Here is a 17,500-nt window from a genome sequence, read left to right on the forward strand (position 1 = left end):
GGTTACAAGGTTTTAGTTATCGTCTTTATTGCTATAGAATAATGTTTATAACCTCCACCGTATCTAGAAAATTATCCATGAAAAGGGCATGGGGAGAAAGAATACATAAAACTTGAAGCTATATATATATCAGGAAACAGTGATACAACTATTCGATTATTGTTAGGTTATCTATTTAGACAGAGACGATTCGTGTTTTCCATTACGATTTCAGGAAATAAAATGACTTAATCCCCCTTCCCCCCATGTAAATCAGCCACTTAGAGTTACAACTGAGTGGATTTACTTATTACAGAGTTGTGGTTTCAGTCGTAGATCAGTAAAGAGAGAGAGAGAGAGAGAGAGAGAGATTGAGAGATCGAGAGAGAGAGAGAGAGAGAGAGAGAGAGAGAGAGAGAGAGAGAGAGAGAGAGAGAGAGAGAGAGAGAGAGAGAGAGAGAGAGAGAATGAGAGAGAGAGAGGGAGAAGAGAGAGGGAGAAGAGAGAGAGAGAGAGAGAGAGAGAGAGAGAGAGGGTGAGGGTGAGGATGAGGGTGAATGTGAGGATGAGGATGGGGATGAGAGAGAGAGTGAAAGAGGGAGGGAGAGAGTGAGAAAGAGAGAGAGTGAGGGAGACAGAGAGAGTGAAGAAGAGAGAGAGAGAGTGAAAGAGTGAGAGAATGATAGAGTGAGAGAGAGAAAGAGAGAGAGAGAGAGAGAGTGAGTCAAGGCGATGTGAGGATGAGGATGAGGGTGAGAAAGAGAGGGAGAGAGAGAGTGAGAGATTGAGAGAGAGTGAAAGAGTGAGAGAATGAGAGAGAGTGAAAGAGTGAGAGAATGAGAGAGAGTGAAAGAGTGAGAGAGAGAGAGAGAGAGAGAGAGAGAGAGAGAGAGAGAGAGAGAGAGAGAGAGAGAGAGAGAGAGAGAAAGAGAGACAGAGAGAGTGAGAGTATGAATGAGTGAGTAAGAGAGAGAGAGAGAGAGAGAGAGAGAGAAAGAGAGACAGAGAGAGTGAGAGTATGAGTGAGTGAGTAAGAGAGAGAGAGAGAGAGAGAGAGAGAGAGAGAGAGAGAGAGAGAGAGAGAGAGAGAGAGAGAGAGAGAGAGAGAGTGAGAGTATGAGTGAGTGAGTAAGAGAGAGAGAGAGAGAGAGAGACAGAGAAAGACAGACACAGACAGACACAGACAGAGAGAGAGAGAGAGAGAGAAAGAGAAGAGAGAGAGTAGATGAGAGAGAGATGAGAGAGAGGAGAGAGGAGAGAGAGAGAGAGAGAGAGAGAAGAGAAGAGAGAGAGAGTGAGTGAGAGTGAGAGAGAGAGTAAGAGAGAGAGAGAGAGAGAGAGAGAGAGAGAGAGACGAGAGAAAGAGAGATAAGAGAGTGAGAGAGTAGGTGAGAGAGAGAGAGGAGAGGAGAGAGAGAGAGAAGAAGAGAGAGAGAGAGAGAGAGTGAGAGAATGAGAAAGAGTGAGAGAGAGAGAGAGAGAGAGAGAGAGAGAGAGAGAGAGAGAGAGAGAGAGAGAGAAAGAGAGACAGAGAGAGTGAGAGTATGAGTGAGTGAGTAAGAGAGAGAGAGAGAGAGAGAGAGAGAGAGAGAGAGAGAGAGAGAGAGAGAGAGAGAGAGAGAGAGAGAGAGAGAGTGAGAGTCAGAGCGAGTGAGTGAATGAGAGAGAGAGAGAGAGAGAGAGAGAGAGAGAGAGAGAGAGAAAGAGAGAGAGAGAGAGAGAGATATAGAGAGATAGAGAGAGAGAGTGAGAGTGTGATAGATAGGCAGAGAGAGAGAGAAAACCTTACCACCAATACAGTCATATCAATCAAAGTTCAGATCAATTGGTATATTTCTTGAGATTACAATTATTTCCTTTATAACAGCACAATCATCAATAATATCAAAAGAATATCAACTAATTATGAATCACCAGTACATAACATTATGTCACATCAGCAATGATAAACTCCTGTACATTTTTCTATTTCTTTTCAACTAAAATATCCATAATAATGATGATGTAAATGACAAATATGAAAGCATATGCTGCAAGGTATACAATAAAACATAATTAAAAATTTTCATATCCAATTCATCTTTATTCTACAAAGTTTGACATGAAATTTGCCTGCCATCATTAGCACACATCTGTACAAAATAAAATGTTAAAATTATCATCCGTTTATTTTTTTTCTGATTTTTTTTTCTGTCCAGAGAAAATGATTTTTAAAAAATGAGTGCAAATTGTGTAAACAGAGGAACAAAAATTTTCTTTGTCTTGTTTACCATTAAAAAAAAACAAAAAAACATGATTATGAGATTACATTCACCAAACAAATCTGAAAACATGTATTAAAACAGAAAGAGAAAGTGAAAAAGAATATGCATTTTCCCCTTTCATGTTAATGTTTATTTGACTGGCATGTTGACAAGTGCCATGTAGTTTTATCATAAGCGGAATGAAATAAAATGGTTAAAATAGCCAGATTAATATGCACAAAATACAGTAAATAGCATTTCTGTTTCTGTCGTAATTTCATTCACATGCTATAAATAGGTGTGTATGCATGTATGTATGCAAGTGTATAAGTATCTATACACACAAATATATATAAGTGTGTATATATATATATATATATATATATATATATATGTATATATATATATATATATATATATATATATATATAAGCAATCATACATTCAATCACTTTATTCATCTATCTACCTGGTTAAGTCATTGTTCATTGTCTCGCAATCTGGCACATCAGTCTCCAAAAACAACAACAATGCAATGGCTACAACATCTATGATAATTACCATCAGGCCTACAAGTCAACCTTTAAAAAAGAAAAGAAAAGAAAAAAAAAAGACCACTTCCCCAGGAAGCGCGTCACTCTATACATAAAAAAGTATTACAAGTTGCACCCAGATGTTAAACCCAATATATTAATAACTTTAACAATCTCCTTTACAAAATGTCATAATAAATATGTACACAATATCATAACTTACGCCAAGAAGAAAGAGAAGCGTAGAGGGGAAGGATGCAGTAGTGGACTAGATTATGTTAAAGCACTGATGTCACAGACTCTACCAGTTTAACTTGTGACAACCATGGATCGTATAGCAATGTACCTTGGTATCATGGCAATGTGTTGGTAGATCAATGAGCTAGAAACAACGACAGCCAAATCTGCTGTCATGATGAAGGTAAATTACTTGGGGGGGAAAAGTGAATTAGGAAGCAATTTTAGAAATGTTAATGAAAGAGTCCATCTGTAATACGAAAATATACAGTATGATTATTCTTTTCTAAGTTTTTTTTTCTTTACCAAGGTCACTGAAGGGTTAGAAACGTTAAACCCTTTCTATTCACAATTAAACACTTACAAGTGACTGGTTCCTCTAGATTTATATTAGATTGTAAGTAAAAAATTAGAATATGATTGATGATTGATTTTACTTTCTTCTTTGATTCTATCTATATAATAGAGATTTATATAATCTAAGGTATAAATGAATAAACTCATTTTGATGAAGAAAAAAATCTAGCGCATTTCCTATAGAACTGCGAAGTTTAGCCCTGGCTCTTATGCCTAATTTTGGAAAATAAACCTCTTGTGTTCTCTTGTATTACATAAATTTAGATTCCCTTGCATCTGGCTTCTTTGCCGCTTTGAGAGTCCTTTTGGAAATTCACTGCATCCTTTGCCTGAAAAATTCTACAGCATTTATAACAGAACCAGGGCCTGTGTGCCACAACCTAGTACTGGGTTCTCTATTCCAATACATTCAAGAAATAAATTACAAATGTATGTATGTATATATTTATATATGTAAATATATGTATACACACACATGTACATACAATAGAATAGCACTTTATACTACGTTTCATTCTTATTAAGATGTTGTGTCACACAAACTTTAAGGCACTTAAATTTCTAACTCATCTTATCAGAATCATCATTCAAGAAAATACTCACAGAGCACAAAAAATACCTTTGGAAAAAGAGAGAGAGAGAGAGAAAAAAAAAGTCGAGCGAGAGACAAGAGATATCAAAAAGAAGAAGAAGAAGAAGAAAAAAAAAGAAAACTCTGTCAGTCACCACAATTATAAAAGCAAATATAAAAATAATGCTGGTTTTCTTCCCCTTTCAGCAAGGGAAGCGAGCACAGCTGAGCAAGACTGACAAGAGGTTAGCTAGGGGGGAAAATACATTCAAAGTTTCATCCAGCTGTGAGTGTATCCGGAATACAACAGCGTACAGGAAATACATTGAGTGGTGAATTATTAGCTACAACAAAATTATAATGTTGAAAGGCACAGCATGACTGACTGATGAATAAAATGAAATTTGGAGAAAAGTTATAGGAAGTTATATCACAAAAAAATTATGCAAAATGTTCATCAGTTATTAAAATAATGCAGTTGATCTGGATATTATCTGAAGAATCCAATCAACTTGGTGCATCTCTTACGATTTTTTTCTTTATCTTTTTCTCTTGTAGCACAGGTCCAGTCCTTCCTGGTCAAAAAAAGAGGTAATTTTGCAAGGCATTGCAAGGAGAGGAAGGAGAAAGGACTGCAGGAGATGAACCAACTGAAAGCTGTCACGTTGGGGTTAGATCCTTTCTGGAAGACGATCGCAGCTTGTCTTAGACACAGCTGGATTGGGGGGGATGGGGGTGAAGAGCTCATGGGTACAGCTGGAGAGGGGCCCGGGGTGTAGAGCGGAGAGCAGCAAGAGTGACCGCCTTTGAGCCACACGGAGAGGGCTGCCACACCCACAGAGAACTGCCTAGACACGCACGTCCCTGTGTCTCAATTAATGAACTGAATGACCTATGAATGAGGTCGCTTTCAAAATTATCATCTTTGGCACTCTCACGACCTGGCACATCTAGCTAGGTCATTGGTGCGTTTGATAATAACTGAGGCTGACATATCTGGCCCCATCTAAGCGTTTCTGCAAAACTAATGTCACTTTCTATACAGTTCATCTTTGACTAAACAACAAATATCAGCTCTTTTTTTTCTAAGTCTGCCAGCACCCCTGTCTCAGATCCAGCGAGTGTGGGAACCTTACAAGCAATGAGGCGTGTGAGCTCCGTACACAAAGAGCTGTCGAGGGAGCGCCGCGGAGAACACCCACAGCCTCCGGGCTTCTCCTTGCCTCCAGCTGGCCACTTCATTACCTTGAGGATGACTGCCCGGGCCTCGCCGCTCGGGCTGTCACTCGAGAGAAGTATCGAGAATCGTTTTATCAACGTCGGTCGATCGTTAGAGGAGTCAAAGACATCCCTCCTTCTGGTGCACACAAAAGAGCTTTAGGTTTCAAGAGGAACAGCGGGCGTCCCCCCAGAGCACACCTCCTCTGCCTTGGGACATGCTCAACAGGCAACCTTGTCCCGTGAGTCTCAACATGCGAGCGGCGGTACACTGTATGGCGGCGGGTTCAAAGCCACTGAGGAAAGTCGTCCTAGTGGAGTACGGTAAACTAGCACAACAACATGGCACAAGGGTAGCTTGCCTCCCGTTTCTTCATCAAGTTTCGTATAACTCTTTGGGTCTTGCATTAGGCATTGTAAATGTGCACATTTATTTGTTGTTGTTTTAGAGAAATGGGGTAGTGATCATGCTGTCAGTTGGAGATGAAAAGATCCTTTGCTATGTTCTTGATAATGTAAAAAAGCCAGTATTTCAAGAAGATTTGGACAAGTGACAGAAAAAAGCCAAAGCTCATTGTCATTTGATGTGATGCTTTGATCAACAGCCTCAAATTTCGACAGCGAAACCAAAGTCAATATACATTCATAATCAAGAACGGAGTTTGTATGATGAAAAAAAAACTTTGATAAAGTTATCAAGGTCCACATGTACAAAAACAACCAGTTTTCTTACAGTTGCTTTAAGATGACTCTTGACAAGGCTAACAAGGATGACTAGGCCAGGAGTGCCAAGTTAAGGCACTTGTTTAAAGGAATATTTCCCTGTTAATGTCACTGCTGTGACCAAGTTCGAGTAATTTATATAAAAAATCTTTGGCCAAGCAGCAAACGAGTAACATTAACAAGACAATTACCCAAATGTGGCAATTATTCTCCCTATCTTTCATATATAGCCTTTTCCTTCCATAACAAAAAAAAAAAAAAAACTTTGGCACCAGATTTTACATATATCCAAAAAAAAGGAAACTCAATGCATCTGGGACCCACATAACCAAAGACTTTGTTCACATTTCATTATTTGCTCCCAGACCCTGGATAGTAGTACATAACAGCAGGTGCTGGTAACTGCCACCTCGCAGCATGCATCTCGATCAGCTGCAGGAGGGTCTTGCGCACTGCAGGGACTCGCACAGTGGTCAGGAAGGCGTCTCTGGCCGCTCCCATCACCTTAGCCATCTGGTGAGGGAGCTCCACCTCAATGTCCTTCCCCAGGCCCGTCAACACGAAGAATAGGCATTCAGTCTGCGGGGAAAAATTGGGTGTGAGAGGATTTCATGTTGGGGAAGTTTCTGGATATGCGAATGTGATGTTAGGGCAGGCTCACAATATGTGGATATGTTGTTAAGGAATCTTAACAATATTTTGATACTGTGTTCAAGAAGGCTCAGAGTATTTAGATTTGTTATTAAAGAAGCATAAAGATGTGTGGACATGCTATCAAGGAAGGTCCAAGATATGTAGACGTGTTGTTGAGAAAGTTTGAGGATATATGGAGAGCATGTGGATATGATGTTAAGGAAAGTTCAGGATATGTGTATATGGTCTGTCTGCAAAGGGGATGCCGTGTATCATATTAATGTTAAAGAAAGTTCACTTTATAGGTATATGATATTGAAGAGGATTCAGTGGAATTATGGTACTAAGTAGTGTTTAGTATATGAAGATAATATGTTTAAAAAATGTTCATTACCTTTAGATATTACATCATACCAACATGCCAAGGGTACATTTTGGGACATATCACAGATTATGAATAAAAGTTATGTGACATGTAATATCAAAGGTCATTCAAAAGATGGAAATATGACAAAGAAAGTAAATTATAGTATATTTGGATAGAAACTGTTATCAGTCTATTAAGCATATTCAGTGTTGGTTAATTTGATGTGAAAAGATTAAGTATGCAAAGATAACCTAAAAATACAGAACATATATGGATATGATATTGAAAGAGACTCTTTATATCAAAATTATTTTGAAAGGAATGCTAAACACAATTTCAGATGAAATAGCATATAAAAAATGAACTAAAACCAAATGTGAATGTATATAGCAGTTACTATTACATTTAAAACTGAGACATTAATAGTATACACAAATGGTAATCCTACAAGCATATCTGTGTCTTTACCCCTGAAATATTGGAATATTCCTATATAGACAACAACATAAAACAGGATACATAATAAAAAAAAAAAAAAAAAAAAAAAAAAAAAAAAAATATATATTATATATATATATATATATATATATATATATTATATAATATATATATACTGTATGTATATCTAACATATGGATATATATGACACTTATTAAACACAAACATCAATAAGCATATTACCTCTGCAAGACTATTCACAGAGTTTTCCTTGAGGCAGACTTGGCAACACTGTGAGAGGAGCGTCAGGAGGAGGAGTCCTGCAGGAGTCTCGCTGTTCCTCATCCGTTTCGTCATGAGCTGCACATGCCGTCGTTTGAGCTGCAGAGAAATTGTTATCGTTATCATCATTGCCATCATCATTGTCATTATCACTTTCATCATTACCCTTATCATTATCTTCCTCGTTATTACCATTATCATTGTCATTATCATTTTCACATTCATTATCATTATCCTCATTATTATCTTCACTATTATTACCATTATTATTATCATCATTATTCTGATAATCAACATCTTCCTTACCACCATCACTATCATATTCAGCAATGCAATTGGGTATGACCATGATTTTCAGGTTTAGTGTTCAAGTTGGTGAATTAAATATTCAACTATTTCCTCAAATTCTTCTTTGATTTCTTTATCTATTTTCTTGTGGAAATGAATTGCATTCTTTTTTTTATAGAAATGGTAATACTAAATGGTTATTGTATAAAGGTAAATATTAAATAATACATTCTATGAGGTGTTTTTTTTCTCTTCATTTATTATCTGTTCCTCTCTCCCATCTTCCCCATATAACATAATTGTCTTTTTTATTCTCCTCCCCCCTCTCTTGCTTACTATCCTTTTCCACAAATAAAACTTCCTTCTCCTCATCCTCTTTCCTCTTTCCCTTCCTCCTTCTCACTCCCACATTCCCCTTCCTTCTCCTGTTCCTCCCTCTCCCTCTCCCTCTATGTCTCGCCTATGTATATTGTACATTCCTCCCTCCCCCTCCCTTTTCTTTCTCTCTCTTCCTTTATACTTGAGGAAAGCCATGCCCCTCAACTGCATTGTAGAGGGTCCTTTAAGGGATCTATTTCTCTCTCTCTCTCGCTATCTCTATCTCTATCTCTCCACCCCCCTTTCTTTGTCCTTCTCCCACATTTCCCCTAGGTCATCACCTACGTATTTATCTCATTGAGGAAGGTCATGTATGCGATCCATCTTGAATACCCTTTTCTATCTCCCTTTCTTTCCCTTCCCTACTTCTCCTTTTTGTATTTATCCTTATTATTCCCTCCTCCCCTTCTCCCTCGTTTCCCCTTATCCCTCACCTGCGTATACATCTCATTGAGGAAGGTCATGTATGCAATCCACTCTTGAGTTCCCCTCTCTCTTTCCCTATCTTCTATTTTACTTACTTCCCTCCTTTTATTCTTTCCTCCCTTTTTCCCTCGTTTCCCCTTATCCCTCACCTGCGTATACATCTCATTGAGGAAGGTCATGTATGCGATCCATCTTGGATACCCTTTTCTTTCCCTTTCCTAATTCTCCCTTTTTTCTTTATCCTTATTATGTCCTCCTCCCCTTCTCCCTCGTTTCCCCTTATCCCACACCTGTGTATACATCTCATTGAGGAAGGTCATGTATGCGATCCATCTTGGATACCCTTTTCTATCTCCCTTTCTTTCCCTTCCCTACTTCTCCTTTTTGTATCTATCCTTATTATTCCCTCCTCCCCTTCTCCCTCGTTTCCCCTTATCCCTCACCTGCGTATACATCTCATTGAGGAAGGTCATGTATGCAATCCACTCTGAGCTCCCTTCTCTCTTTCCCTATCTTCCATTTTACTTACTTCCCCCCTTTTATTCTTTCATCCCCCCTTCTTCTCTCCTCCTCCCCTTCTCCCTCGTTTCCCCTTATCCCTCACCTGCGTATACATCTCATTGAGGAAGGTCATGTATGCGATCCATCTCGGGTGCGCCGGAACGAAGCCCGGGTAGGGGGCGGGGGGGTTGTTGCGCAGGAGGCGGTCGCGTTCTTGAAAGTACTCCTGACACGTGTTCAGAAGAGTCTCCAGGAATGTTTCGTTCTTTTCTTTCTGCAAAGGAGGAATTGTTTGGTTAGGGTAGTCCATCGGCGTATTTATTGTTTTTTTTTTTAATGAAAAAGGGGATCGGATTATCATCTTTGGTTTGTGAATTATCTTGGAAAAATTTGAAACAAACGTTATATATCTCCATGTGTCTCTGTCTATCTATCTATCTATCTATATTCACCTGTCTATAGACATATATTTCGCTTTAATTTATACATTCTATCTACTGTCTACTTCCGTAACTGACCTCAATGATCGAGATGCAGAGTCTGGCTGCGGGCTCAGCGTGGCGCGACGCCTCGACCACCCGAGTGAACACGTGCCGAACCACCTCCATCAGCTGGCGGGCACTAACGCTGTTCGGGTCTACAGGAGGGCGGAAATCAGATGGTTTCTATATGCAGAGGGATGTTCAAATATTCATGCATGCATATATGAGTACGCACGCGGACGCACGCACGCACACACAATTCATCAAAGACTCATCTTCTCCTTCCCTCCCTCCCTCCCTCCTTCCCCTCTAATCCCACCTCCCCCTTACCTGTCATGGCCTTGGTGATGGCGCTCTGGACGTCGGGCGAGAAGGGCCCCAGGTCGGGCATGGCGGCTGGGGGGGTCGACGCTTCCAGCAGTTGGGTCGCGCGCAGGTCAGCTGATCCGAGGGACTTGGAGCGCTTGATGCCCGGCTGGCTCAGCACCCCCACTGCCAGGGAGGGGGGGCGGGAGATCTGGAGAGGGGAAGGGGGTGGATTAGAGTGCGGTTAGGGGGTGGAGTGGTGATGGGGGGTCGGGGTGGGGAAAGGAGTAGAGTGGAGTAGAGTTGCGGGGTGGGGAAGTGGGTGGAGTAGATTGGCAATTAAGGTGTGAGAGTGGAGTGGGCGACGAAGAGTTGAAGGTTATCAGCAAATCATATTAAGCAAAACATATGAAGAATGTTTTTTATTCAGATCAAGAAAAAAAAAGATGAAATAAAACGATAAAAAATACAACTAAAGAACAATGCAACAAACGCATAAAAATCTTTTAAAAATCTGTCTCTCGAATAATCCAAGAAAAAAGACAATAAGAGCAACTGCACGTCTTACATTACAACTGGCATTTTTGGTTGCAAGTTGAAGTGGCAGCGGCCAGCATGACGTGGCTGAATTGAGTGAAAAGTCATCCTTACATCTTTTACTTTTTTATTTCTACCAATACCTTGTGCAATGAGCATCAACATTTCTTTTACGGTAACTGTAACTCCTTGACAATCACCCAACCGATAAGGTAAGTAATATCTATGTCTTAAATCTTATATTCTTACTTTCTGATTAACTTTAATAAGACTGTCATGTAGCCTCTCCCTTTTTTTTAGTTATTCCTCTCTTAATAATGATCTCTCTTGTCATAAATCATTATCAATTATCTAATGATTTCTTTCGGACTATGCGCGTGTTTTTTTCTTTTTTCTTTTTGTATCGACCATTTGACTTTCTGAAATAGCTATTTAGTCACCGTAATCCTTCTCCTGTCATTCCCTCTATTCTAGTTCTCTTTTCCCCTTCTTGTTTCCCTCCCGCCGATCTCCCTGCGACTTCTCCCTTCCCTCTTCTCCCTTCCCTCTTCCCTCTTCTCCCTTCCCTCTTCCCTCTCCCTATTCCCCTACATCCCCACAACTCCTCTCTCTCCCCTTCCCCTTACGACTCCCCTCTTCCCTTCCTCTTCTTCCTCCTTTTTATATCCCCCCTCCCCCTCCCTCTCTACTCCCCCCTCCCTCCCTCTCTACTAACCTCCCCCCTCCCATCCTCCCACCCATCGATCCCTACCTTGAGCTGAGGGTCGTTTTCCTTGTCGTCGCTGAAGTGGACCCTGGGAGGCGAGCCGCTGGGGGGTCGTACTTCGCCGTTGCTGCTCTGGCGGAGGTTGCTGCCGGACTTGGAGTGCTGTAGCCCATCGGGTCGTCCCTGTTGGAGGAGGAGCAGGAGGAGGAGGAGGAGGAGGAGAAAGAGGAGGGGGGATTAAAAACATGAGTCGTGTAATAAGCGTGAGGAGGCAATGAGAGAAACAAATATATAAATATATACTCATGTTTTAAATGATAGAGATGATAATGGTGGTAATAATAATAACAACCGTAATCGTATCAACAGCAGTAATAAAATAAATAAATAAAAGTCCCTCCTTACAGAAAGAGTGTAAAGTGTCAAAAAGTGGATAATTCAACATACTTTGCGACATTCTTTATTTCTATCTTTGTTTCTCGCATTCATCCTTTTCGCAACAAGGAAGAAAGTCATAGTGAACCCTTTCCCTTCTGAGAACCCCCAGGCTTGACAAACCTGTTATAGTATTATGATCCTCCGAAGCCAAAAAAAGTAAACAAACCTGATCTTTACGTATTACCGCGTTTGGATAGTTTGAAAACACTTATGTTCAAAATCAGATATCCGTAATAGATCAGACAGCTTAAAAAAAGAAGTCTAATACAAGTCAAAAACAAAACTAGTCTGGCCTTCATCATGGTTTATTCCTTTTCCAAACGTAACATAATTCCCCTCTCACCTTCCCTCTCGGTCCTAAAACGCGCACCTGGAGGAGGAGACGCCTGTTTCAAGGTTAATGAGTGACAGGTCGAAGAGACAAGTGCAAGTATTAGAGTGCATACCAAGTCATGGTACACGGCCCAATGCTCGACTCCACCCACGTTGGATCTGAGGAAGGCCGTAACGGGTGACACAACCCCCCCCCCCCCACACACACACACAAGAAAAACTTGAACACTCAATCTTGGAAGCTTACGAAATGAATGATACGATAAAAATGAATATTTCTTTTTCGACTTTTCGAGCCATAAGAAAAAAAAAAAAAAAAAAAAAAAAGACCATCGTTCCCAAAACCTCAAGATGTATCTACCGAACACCTCCCTTCGGCACCCACCTGAAGAGGGACGCTGCTGGAGGACTTGGAGTGCTGAAGCGGCGGCCTGCCGGTGTTCACGGACACGAACTCGCGCGCGTTCACGTTGAGGCCCGACCTGCTCTCGTGGAAACTGCCGTTCGAGGCCACTTTGCCGTTGTAGACTGCGTCGCCGTTCGCGTTGTCGAAGATGCCGGGTCCTCGGAGTGCTGGGGGGGGGGTAGAAGGAAGAGAGGGAGGGAAAGGGAGAGAGTGGAAGACGGTGGGAACACAGAGAGAGAAAGAAAGGGAGAGAATGTGTGAGAGTGACAGAGAGAGAGAGAGAGAGAGAGAGAGAGAGAGAGAGAGAGAGAGAGAGAGAGAGAGAGAGAGAGAGAGAGAGAGAGAGAGAGAGAGGGAGGAGAGAGAGAGAAAGAGATAGTAAAAATAAAATTAGTAATACTGGTAATGGCAATAATCAAGGGTGATGATGATAATAACAATAATAATACATATATTTCACTAACCATTATTACCAAACAAAATTAAAAACACTAATGATATCGCTTTAAAAATATATATATAATCGCAACTTTCCCTATCAAGACTGCACTATTACTAGGCAATCGCACCACCTATTCTCAAATTCAACGAAACTGACAGACTCATTTTGATATCATTCGCAGGCTGTAATTACACATTTTCGAAAGTAAAACGCTCGCCTTGATAAGGATGAGAAAGCAGGAATAGGTTTAATTTTTTTCCTTTTTTTTAGGTTTTCAAAATGGGAATTCACTCAAGTCATGGTTTCAAAATGTTTGTGTTTCGTTTGTTTCTTGTTTGAATCGGAATTTTAAACGCGATTGAGATGTCGCAATCGCACATTTACCGGTGTGTGTAATTTATCAGTTATAGTGATGGCAGTTCTTTAAAATATACAAGAAAGGTTCCTAAAATTGAATTTATTATCGAATATCTGGCATCTCTCTCTCTCTCTCTCTGTCTTTCTTTCTTTCTCTCACTCTGCCTGTCTCTTTCTTTCTTTCTTTCTTTCTTTCTCTCTCTCTCTTTATCTCTCCCTATCTGTTTGTCTCTCTCTATCTCTTTCTACTCCTCCCTCTCTATTTCTCTCTACCCCTACCTTTCCCCCGCCATCGCCCCCTCCCACTCCCCCTCTCCCTCTACCCCCCTCTCCCTTACTCACTCACTCTCATTCAATCACTTCCTCCCTGTACCACGACCCTCAACTAATGTCCCTTATCCGTCTACCTCCACCGAATACACAGCAGCAGCAAAACAATAACGCCATCAGCAATGCCCACCTCAACCCCCAAAGCCTCGTTCTCCTATTGTCTCATATCGCTCCGGTTTCCGCTTAAAATGATATCGAATGACGGCTCTTTCACCGGAACTAAATACAGTCTCCGTTACGGCAGAAGCGATGACCTAAAACAATGCGTAATTTACAGCTTCGGAAACTGGCTGTTACTGTGTCGTCTGAGCCGTGTTTGATGGGAGACTGACGTTGGGTGTATTGAAATCAGTCGAGGTGAACGAATAGGAGTGTTTATTATCATTATTGCTATTATTAATATTGCTGTTATTATCATTAAGATTACTATTATCGTTTTCATTCGATAATTAAATTTTCAATTCAACTGCTGCTAATGTATAATCATAATAGAACAAGGAATGCATACCTGATACTATACGGCATATACACATATTCATACACTCTGTATATACACACACGCACTCACGGACGGATAAACAAACACACTCACACATCCGTAACACGCATGATAAACCCACAGCAAAAACATTCCCTAGAACCCTCGCAGGTTCTTGTACTCACTGGGTGGGCGGTAGAGCTCCATGGCTGGCTTGCTGCGGTTGGTCGCAGGCATGGCACTGCGGCGCCGCGTCTGGTCCCGGGCCTGCGGGAGGAAAGGCCCAAAGCAAGTCAGAAATGGGGAGGTTGTTGGGGCTGTTGGATTCCAAAGGAGTAAAAACACCGATGCTATAGGTTTCTGATTTCTTTTGGACGCGGCAGAGATATGCGGCGTTGCTATGACAACAGACTTGCTAACTATTCTGAGAGGAAATGTGTATATGTATATGTATATGTATATGTATATATATATATATATATATATAATATATATATATATGTATATAATATATGTATATATACATTATATGTTAATATATATATATGTATATCTCTATATATATATATATAAACATATATATATATATATAAATATCTATATATAATATATACACACATAATATATATATATATATATATATATATATATATATATATATATATATATACATATACATACATAAACACACACACACACACACAAACATATATATATAAATATATATATATATATATATATATATATCTATATATATATATTCAACATACATATCTACATAATACACACACACACACATATATATATCTATACATATATATATATATATATATATATATATATATGTATATATAGATATATATATACATATATATACATATATATATATATATATATAGCGGTCTCTCGCCTGGGCTCACGCACGTTCTCCCCACGTGGTGCTTTCCCCCAAACTGCCACGTACTTCCGCGTCTGCCTTTCTCTCCGCGTCAATTCAAAATCAAAATTGCACGGTTCATTGCGCTTCGGGATGTGAGGCCGTGGAACAACAATGGCCGTTGCAATTTTTGAATCATACCGAGAATGCGAGAGAATAAGAGAGAATGGGTTAGGGAGAAGGAGAGAGAGAGAGAGAGGGAGAGAGAGAGGGAAAGGGAAAGAGAGAGAGAGAGAGAGAGAGAGAGGGAGAGGGAGAGAGAGAGGGAGGGAGAGAGAGAGAGAGAAAGAGAAAGAGAGAAAGGGGAGAGGGAAAGAGAAAGAGAAAGAGAGAAAGGGGAGAGGGAAAAGGAAAGAGAAAGAGAAAGAAAGAGATCGAGAGAGAGAAAAAAAATACAGACATAGAAGAGAGAGACAGCAAACTAACCCGAGCACAGATAAAACTGAAACAACAAGCGCAGCCGAAAACCCACACAATACCTCGCCAGAGAAACACACATCAATTTTAAAGCCACGTTTTAAACCCACGATACACTTCCTCAAACACACAAGAAGGATTTCCTTTTCCATGTGGCGAACGGAGAGGCATGTGATGTATGTAGCATGGGGGTATGTGGGTATGAGGTAGAGGATCTTTGTTCATTCGCTCTGAGGGGAGGGAAAGAGGGAGGTGCATGAGTGAGGGAGGGAGGGGGTGAGGGAGGGAGGGAGGGAGGGAGGGAGGAAGGGAGGGGGGTGGGGGTGGGGGTGTCGGTGGTCGGGATATCTGGATTGAATCTTTCCAGTTCAGACCTTGGATCTGTCCTCTTGTTCCGAACTTCTTCTTGGCTGAATATTGGGTTTAATTCTTTACTCTCTTCTCTCTCTTTCTCTCTATCTTTCATTCTCATTATCTCTCTGTTTTTTTTTTCTTTTTCAACCTCACCTCCCTCTATCCGTCACTCTCTCTTTCCCTCTCCTTCCCTCTTTACTTCTCCCTCTCCTCTTTCTTTCCCCCTCTCCCTCTCCTTCCCTCTCCCTCCCCTCCTCAAAAAAAAGTCTTTAAGCAAATGACCCACACTTACACAGCTTCACGGACCTTAGGTAACTCCCTATTATTTTGATCTCATCAGCTAGGTCTTACGCAACAGTATGTTTGTGTAGCTCTTTACTGTTCAGCCTCTTTCTTGAGATTAGTGTTGTCTTGTGACGTTTGTATCTATGATGTTTGTCTTTGTAAATTTTCTTTGTTTTATTAACGGTCTGTCTCTTTGGCTCTGCCTGTCTCTGTCTTTCTTTTCCTTAACTGATAAAGAAGTCACTCACTGTTTCTTTCCTGCCATACTCGCTTTTTCTTTTCTCTTTGCCTCCCAAGCTCATTATCACCCCCCCCCTCTCTCTCTCTCTTTTATTTTTGCCTCCCTAGCTCACTATCCCTCTATCTGTCTATCTATCTATACTCTCTCTCTCTTTCTCTCTCTCTCTCTCTCTCTCTCTCTCTCTCTCTCTCTCTCTCTCTCTATCTATCTACCTATCTATCTCTCTCTCTCTCTCTCTCTCTCTCTCTCTCTCTCTCTCCCTCTCTCTCTCTCTCCTCCCTCCTTCTCCTATCTCTTCTCTCTCTCTCTCTCTCTCTCTCTCTCTCTCTCTCTCTCTCTCTCTCTCTCTCTCTCTCTCTCTCTCTCTCTCTCTCTCTCTCCTGGAAACATCGAAAAAGTGAGAGCCTTAGATATTACGTGAAACGCGATTCCTCATTGAACTGGAAATGCCCGCGAGGTGGAGGCGGAGAAGGAGGGGAACTTTCCCGAGATTACCCCCCACCCCTAGTCCTTCCCCTCTACCCCCCTATTACTCTCCGTTTCTCCTCTTACTGTTCCCCATACAAAAAATCAGCACTCGTATCTCCCCCCATTAATCCCCATTATTTTCTGACTTCTATTGCATCCCATTAGTTTTCTGGCCTCCCCCCTCCCCTACTCTCCATCACACTCTGGTCGATCTCTCCAATTAATCCCCCCCCCCACCCCCCACCCCGTTGACCAGTACCAGGAGACCCCAACTCTTTCGATCGGGAAAAATGATATTGATAATGATAATCATGGAACTCTTTCTGTCTATTAATGTATCTATTTCCCACCTCCCCTCTCTCTTTCTCTTTCTCCCTCCCTTCCTCCTTCTCTCTCTCTCTCTCTCTCTCTCTCTCTCTCTCTCTCTCTCTTTTACAGCCATGCTTTCAAGCTTCCTCGCATTCTGATCGTAACATCTGGAGAAGGAGAGAGACGTCGCGGCGTCAGGCTGTGTCGGCGACAGAACCGCAGTACAAGACTCCATCGCCCCTCCTACCACCCCTCCCCTCTCCCCTCCACCATCCCGTTACCCTCCCTCCCCTCCCATCTTCCCCCTTCACTCCCTCCCCTCCCATCTTCCCCCCTCACTCCCTCCCTCACATCTTCCCTCCTCACTCCCTTCCCCTCCCTCGCTCTCCCCTCCACTCTTCATGCCCCTCCCCCCCATGTTCTCCTCTGAGCCACAACCGTCTGTTGGACCGTGATGCGCTGTGAGTCATCTATCCCGGCGTGATGCTGCAGAACACCCT

General features: G+C 41.3%; 1 protein-coding gene across 8 annotated transcripts in view; it reads right to left on the bottom strand.

Moving 5' to 3' along the window:
- Positions 1-2,034: 2,034 nt before the first annotated feature.
- The window catches only part of LOC122258319 (uncharacterized), a 76,166-nt gene continuing 60,700 nt past the window's right edge, over positions 2,035-17,500 (bottom strand). For all 8 annotated transcript variants that reach the window (XM_086546952.1, XM_086546947.1, XM_086546979.1 and 5 more), the window contains 8 exons: positions 14,175-14,256; positions 12,362-12,549; positions 11,251-11,388; positions 9,987-10,173; positions 9,693-9,811; positions 9,278-9,448; positions 7,543-7,680; positions 2,035-6,440 (listed from right to left, as the gene is read on the bottom strand). In XM_086546952.1, the coding sequence (XP_086403078.1) occupies positions 6,213-6,440; positions 7,543-7,680; positions 9,278-9,448; positions 9,693-9,811; positions 9,987-10,173; positions 11,251-11,388; positions 12,362-12,549; positions 14,175-14,256 (1,251 nt within the window). In that variant the 3' untranslated portion in view covers positions 2,035-6,212. The remainder of the gene's footprint in view (positions 6,441-7,542; positions 7,681-9,277; positions 9,449-9,692; positions 9,812-9,986; positions 10,174-11,250; positions 11,389-12,361; positions 12,550-14,174; positions 14,257-17,500) is intronic.

Source organism: Penaeus japonicus, unplaced genomic scaffold, assembly GCF_977035675.1.
Source record: "Penaeus japonicus unplaced genomic scaffold, GWHDUDI00000001_assembly GWHDUDI00000002, whole genome shotgun sequence".
NCBI lineage: Eukaryota > Metazoa > Arthropoda > Malacostraca > Decapoda > Penaeidae > Penaeus > Penaeus japonicus.